Source organism: Anoplophora glabripennis, unplaced genomic scaffold (assembly GCF_000390285.2).
Source record: "Anoplophora glabripennis isolate ALB-LARVAE unplaced genomic scaffold, Agla_2.0 scaffold404, whole genome shotgun sequence".
Classification (NCBI taxonomy): domain Eukaryota; kingdom Metazoa; phylum Arthropoda; class Insecta; order Coleoptera; family Cerambycidae; genus Anoplophora; species Anoplophora glabripennis.
Window position 1 is genome coordinate 32,359 of NW_019416523.1, and position 6,475 is coordinate 38,833.

General features: G+C 42.4%; 2 protein-coding genes across 2 annotated transcripts; both read left to right on the forward strand.

Moving 5' to 3' along the window:
- The first annotated feature begins 3,564 nt into the window (after positions 1 to 3,564).
- Positions 3,565 to 5,199, forward strand: LOC111691669. Its single transcript, XM_023454835.1, has 2 exons — positions 3,565 to 5,022; positions 5,117 to 5,199. The coding sequence occupies exon 1, from the start codon at positions 3,885 to 3,887 to the stop codon at positions 4,917 to 4,919; it is 1,035 nt and encodes a 344-aa protein (XP_023310603.1). The 5' UTR covers positions 3,565 to 3,884; the 3' UTR covers positions 4,920 to 5,022; positions 5,117 to 5,199.
- Positions 5,030 to 6,224, forward strand: LOC111691668. Its single transcript, XM_023454834.1, has 3 exons — positions 5,030 to 5,042; positions 5,117 to 5,926; positions 6,169 to 6,224. The coding sequence occupies exons 1-3, from the start codon at positions 5,030 to 5,032 to the stop codon at positions 6,222 to 6,224; spliced, it is 879 nt and encodes a 292-aa protein (XP_023310602.1).
- The last annotated feature ends 251 nt before the right edge of the window (positions 6,225 to 6,475 follow it).

A 6,475-nucleotide genomic window follows, 5' to 3' on the forward strand; every position in this document is an offset into this window, starting at 1 on the left:
TGGATCTAATGCTAGTATATTAAGTAATGCTCTTCGTGAATATATTTACTTTTATCAAAATAATGTACTGTCTGATATATGTAATAAATTAAAATGGTAAATATCTTCTATTTTATTTTCCTTGTATCCCAGTTTCAAAATATAATAGAAATTTAACTTTAGTAAAATTATACAAGTATACTCTTGTTCACAGTTTTATAGTACAGAGGTTTAAAACAAATAAGACACATATATAAAATAAAAAGTTTATTTCATTTATAATGTATCAATAATTAAATATATTACAGTTAATTACAATATACTATCTACTGAATAGTGCCCCCAAGGTAGGGGTTTCCTGAACAAGAGAGTTCATAATTAACAATTAAATGTAAAAATAAAAAAGAGTACAACTATGTTGGCTGTGACGATGATAGCTCCACAATCTCAAAGTTTTTTATTGGATTCGGCTGATTGCACTGCACTAGGCCCTTGAATACCAAGCCGTACTTCCTAGGTACAAAGTGTTCCAAATTTGCCTCGATTGCCGGCAAAGACCTCCTTGGTAAAAACACTGCGTTCTCGCCCAAGTCGACAGGAACCGTCTTCCCAAACCGGGTGTTAACTATTTTTATCCCCCAAATCGGTATGGGTTGGTCCACAGGTAGATCCTGTAGATTTATTACTGGATTCGTGCGGATGGAGGAAACCTCATTAATTTGACTTAGATTCATGCTATAACAACAATAATTTGTATGACTAAAAGTTTGTTAAATGTAAAGAATGTTTGGTTAACTATTTAATTGCATTAAGATTATAACAATATAAAAGCTTGTAAAATGCAAAAAACCATTTCAAAAACTTATAACTTACTTGTTAGGAGCACTAGATACAATTACTTGAATAAACAACGGAAGGATTTAGAAAATAATTTAAATTATTACTTACTTAATATTTCAGATCGTAGCAACACTGCACTAATACCAATTTCTGATGTGTGTAGGTAGTATAATTCTAAATCGAAAGCTCGCGTCTTTTTATATCCAAAATGCGGTTCCGTGATGCACTAATGCGACTGGGTCATTATGGGGATATTCCGTGACACATTAAATGCGATGTGTTCTCGAACAATTAGCCACCAAACGGCTTTGTATTTAATATTCCACTAATGTATTTTTGATAACACTAATTACCTGTACTTATGTGGAGAAATTATAAGTCGTCGGGCGAGCTCGACAAGAGGTTCAGATTTTGCTTGGGACCTTTCTGTCACGCGTTGACACCGTGTGACCCTCGAACGATAAACTTTAAATATATATTTTCTATAGAAATATGTAGCACAAATATTGGTTTTTAATTACTATTCACTAATGTGTTTTTGATAACGTTAATTATTTGTAATTACGCTGGGGAATTTCGGTAGTAAAATCCAACATGAGTTTTAAATATTTTCTACACAAATATGCAGCACAAATATTGGTCTTTTTCATTGAATGACCTCATTTGACCTGGAAGTCATTAGCATTAATTTTGGGGCCTTCCGCGCAGACCGCAGCCATCTTGTTGTTGTTAGCGACCTGCCGCTACGTGCCACACCCCGCACGCCGCCCGCCGCCCGCCGCCATGCAGACCCGCCTCCTCCCAACAGCGACATCTATAAAATCCTGGCGGCAGAATTCCGAACTAACCCTCTGGTCATTGACCAACTATTCAGCGACCCGCCCTCCTCTTCAGCGACCCGCCTTCCTCCACGCAGACCGCAGCCATCTTATCCCTAACGACCAATCACCTTCCACGCAGACCGCCGCCATCTTGTGACGTCACATCCGCTGCAGACCGCACCCATCTTATCCCTACGCAGACCGCAGCCATCTTGTGACGTCACATCCGGTCCAGAACCCGCCTATCATATCTACTTATATCTGCTTTATTATTCATTAGTATTTAGATCATGATATTATTTATAAAAATTCAAGTGTTTAATAATAATATTAAATTGGTTGATAATATTAGCATTCATACATTAAATGTTATTCCATTAATGACTGTTCATATTAAAATATGCTAAAAATCTATTTTGTGATTTCTAGGATACGTAAATAAAGTTAACCTTCCTGGGGTGACATATTACAAGAACCTAATCAAAGAGCTAAAAAATAACGGCATCGAACCCTTGTAGGACATGGGGGGTTGGCCAAGCGAGTTCATAGTAAAAAGTTTCGCGGAATATGCGAGGCTTTGCTTCGAACTCTTTGGAGATGACGTGAAATACTGGCTTACGTTTAACGAACCCAAGCAAATTTGTCTATTAGGTTATGGCCAGGGATATAATGCCCCAGGAATCAAATTGACAGGATTAGCGGACTATATGTGTGCCCACCACGTACTCAGGCTTGGCAGATCTATGACCAAGAATTTCGGGCTACGCAGCAAGGTACTGTATTACATTAAAGAGAGCTTAAATGATATTAGAAAGATTTAAAATACAGAAATCTTACAACATTTTATGACCCATCCATTTCTTGGAATGGAGATAATAGTCCAGGCGGTAGAGCTCTCAGTTATACCCATTCCCGCTCTGCCGAGAAATTCCAGTGACCACGGTACCTTTCTAGATTTTTTTTTCATTAGGCTTTTATCTGCCGAGAATGCACTAAACGGATATTGAAAGTACTTGTAGTTAGCTATAAAAACATTTTTTTTTCGTGACTTCACGATTACATAAGCTATAAATTATTAACTTTACGCTTCTATATCTCAGAATGTACACAGTAGAATGGTGTCGTATTTGGCTAAAAATGAAGGGGTTGCGACGTAGTTCTTATGTGTCGATTGCATAGAAAATTCCCTGAGCAATAAATAATCGTTTATAGAGTAAAATGTTGAAAAATTAAAAAAATTCTAAATGGTTATAAAAGTGTAAAAATAGGTATTTTTAGTATTGATCATTGTTTATTGTGACAACAAGTATCTCTAAAAAATTGTGTGCCCTTTCTAAACCTTAATTTAAACCCACGGTACGCGATAAACTTTTTGAAATGTTCTTACTTAACAATCCTGTCAATCGAAACCCACGCGATCAATCGTTGCAAAATTTTTAGGGTAGAATTGACATATGTTTTACTATTCAATATCAATATTTATANAAAAATTGTGTGCCCTTTCTAAACCTTAATTTAAACCCACGGTACGCGATAAACTTTTTGAAATGTTCTTACTTAACAATCCTGTCAATCGAAACCCACGCGATCAATCGTTGCAAAATTTTTAGGGTAGAATTGACATATGTTTTACTATTCAATATCAATATTTATAATTATTCACTTATTTTAAAAATTGCTCCAAATATAAATATAATTTTCTACTATTTTTCGCCCATTGTTAATGCAAAATTCAACTTTTTTGATTCGCAGTTGTTCTAACTTTATAGAAAATCGTCAAATAAACAAAAATTAAAGAATGACTTTCAATGTTACAGGAAAAAATATGTCGAAAAACGGGTCATTTTTCGTTCTTCTTGCATGTTTATTGTTCCCCTGAATTTAGCAATGGTTTTATGGAATAGCCCCCTCCTGGGAGCTGTATGACCTTGTCGCTGGTGGAGGGGCTTAAGTAGCTACAGTGAACCCAAGAGCTAAACCGGCGGGAGTTTTATACTCCTGGCAGGGTCACCCAAGCCGGAAAGGTCGAGGGAGAGTAGTGAAAACTAAGAAACAGCTCAGCTACCCAAGCCAAGGTGGAAACGCATCGTGCCGAGGGCTGAATGGTGCGGGGGTAGGTAAAAATGTCGCATCGCAAACGATCTCTTTGGGGAACCTGGCGCACCCCATCGTATTTAGCCTTCCGTCAGGCATGGGGCACTACCTGGCGGTGACTTTTATTTCCTCCAGACTCGTGGGACCTTTATGGACCATAAATCAAAAAAACGGGAACCCGAAAGGGGGCCGTCAACATCCGCCGGGGAAGCAGTAATTGCTGACCAGGCGGAAAATAAAACAGCCACTGGGAAGCAAACACCAGTGACTACTATCTCTAGGGGAGTCGACAGACTGAACCTGGAAGGTAGGAAGAAATTGTCTGGTGCGCAAAAGCGCAAACTTAAAAAACTGCGGAAGGCAGAGGCGGGAAAAGGACAGGGGCCGGTGACGGAACCTGGCTCAAGTACCACTCTAACTCCGCAGGCTGCTGAACCGGGGCCAAGTGGACTCGGGAAGAAACGTGGACGGTCGGACGGTAGTGAGCCGATTTCCGACCGGCCTGTTTCCAAGAGGCCTAAGGCCACGGGACAGCGTGGCAAGACTTACGGGGAAGCGCTGTCGGGGATCCAAGCAGTGGTGGTCCCCCATGGATACCCGGAGGTCCGAATGGATGAGGACCAGATGGGACTTGTCCAGTCGGCGCTTCTGGGGGCCATTGATGGGATCGCGGGCGAGGGTACACGACCGCGCTTCCTGGAGTGTCGTCGAAGGGGGGGAACGCTAGCGATCACCGCCTTCAACGAGGAGAGCCTGCAATGGCTGAAGACGACCACGGCGAGCTTGGTGCCTTGGGAGGGGGCTAGACTCAGCGCTGTTGAGCCTAGGGACCTACCTAAGTTCACTAAGTTCATCGTGTGGATTCCGGGTCATCCTGATGAACCGGAAACCATCATGCGCCGTCTGGAAAACCAGAACGGGGAATTGAGGACGGGGGCCTGGAGGCTAATCAACCGCAAGGTTGAGGAGAAGGGCCAGACCCTAGTCCTCTCAGTAGATGAGATGAGTGTGAAGGTACTTCAGAAGGAGGGCTTCAGACCATTTCTGAACTTCACCAGGGTCCTTTTTAGGAACCTGGAGAAGGGCAGGGTAGATTTGGGACCTTCTGATGAAGATCAGGAGGGACCAAAATCTGTATTATCTGGTCAAATTCCAGGTAATACAAGCGAACATTCAGCACAGTAGAGCGGCATCTGCTGCTCTCTGTGCCAGTGTGGCGCGCGTAAATGCGGATTTAGCTTTGATCCAGGAGCCTTGGGTACATGGATCCCGGATCAGAGGATTGCAGGTAAGTAATGGTGGCTTACTGTATTGTGGCCACCAAACTAGACCTAGAGCTTGTATTTATTACAAGAGTAGTATTAATATTTTTCCTCTTCCAGGGTTCTGCACGGATGACCTGGTGGCGGCCGAAGTGACTTATGTATCGGAGGGAACGCAGAGACAACTGGTAGTTTGCTCAGCGTACCTCCCTTACGATAAGAAAGAATCTCCTCCAACCAGGGAACTGAGGGACCTGGTGGCCTGGTGCGAGAAGGAGAAGAAACAACTCATCGTGGGATGTGATGCTAACTCACACCATACGGTGTGGGGAAGCAGCGATGTCAACGATCGAGGTGAGTCTTTACTAGATTTTCTTTTTAGTTATAATCTAGAGATTTTGAATGTCGGGAACGAGCCCACCTTTGTTATAAAAAATAGAAGTGAAGTCATCGATATAACAGTGGGATCGGGACCGATATGTAATAATATTGCGAGGTGGCATGTGTCGAATGAGCCGTCAATGTCGGATCATAGACATATCCACTTTGAAATTATAACGGATTATAATCCGCAAGTAAGAACCTACAGAGACCCAAAAAGAACTGACTGGGACTCCTATAGAACGGAGTTACAGGCCAGGACTAGGGAAATCTGTACAAAACTAAGGAACACATATGATCTTGAGAGGGCTGTGGAGGAACTCCAAATCGTCGTCACAAGATCATATGAATATAGCTGTCCTATCAAAGTGAGGTCCGACAAGCACACCGTACCCTGGTGGAGCAAGGAACTCACACAGTTGAGGGGACAGACAAGAAAACTATTCAATAGAGCAAAGCGGACAGGAGAGTGGGAGGCTTACGGAGCAACCCTCACTGAGTACAATAAACAAATTAGGAAAGCGAAGAGAGACTCATGGAGGAAGTTCTGTGAGGATATTGACAGTGTCCCACAGTGTGCTAAGCATATAGCATTGCATATATTATTATATACCGCTGGCATGGAGATCGACGGAGAACGTGGCGTTTATTCCTAAACCTGGGCGTCCATCGTATGCCCAGGCAAAGGCATATCTCCCGATAAGTTTAACATCTTTCCTCCTGAAAACGTTGGAGAGAATAGTTGATAGGCATATAAGGGACGGGGTGTTGGGGGCAAATCCTCTACACAGGTACCAATACGCCTATCAGGCAGGCAGATCAGTCGACACAGCCCTTCATGGCCTAGTCTCTAGGATAGGGAGGGCGATGGACGACAAAGATCTAGCTTTGGCAGCTTTTTTAGATATTGAAGGGGCATTTGATAATACACCTTTCGAATCTATTAATTCGGCAGTTCGCAACAGGGGCCTTGATGACACTTTGTGTCGTTGGATAGATACCATGTTGAGAAACCGGACAGTAACAGCTACCCTTTCGGGAGAGACATCCAGGTGTAAGGTAGGCCGGGGCTGCCCCCAGGGAGGCGTACTGTCTCCC

Bases quoted from the DNA above. Each gene is read 5' to 3' on its own strand.
- LOC111691668 (XM_023454834.1), top strand. The intron at 5,927-6,168 runs GTGAGGATATTG...TCCTCTACACAG, and splicing joins AGACTCATGGAGGAAGTTCT to GTACCAATACGCCTATCAGG.
- LOC111691669 (XM_023454835.1), top strand. From the start codon at position 3,885: ATGGACCATAAATCAAAAAAACGGGAACCCGAAAGGGGGCCGTCAACA.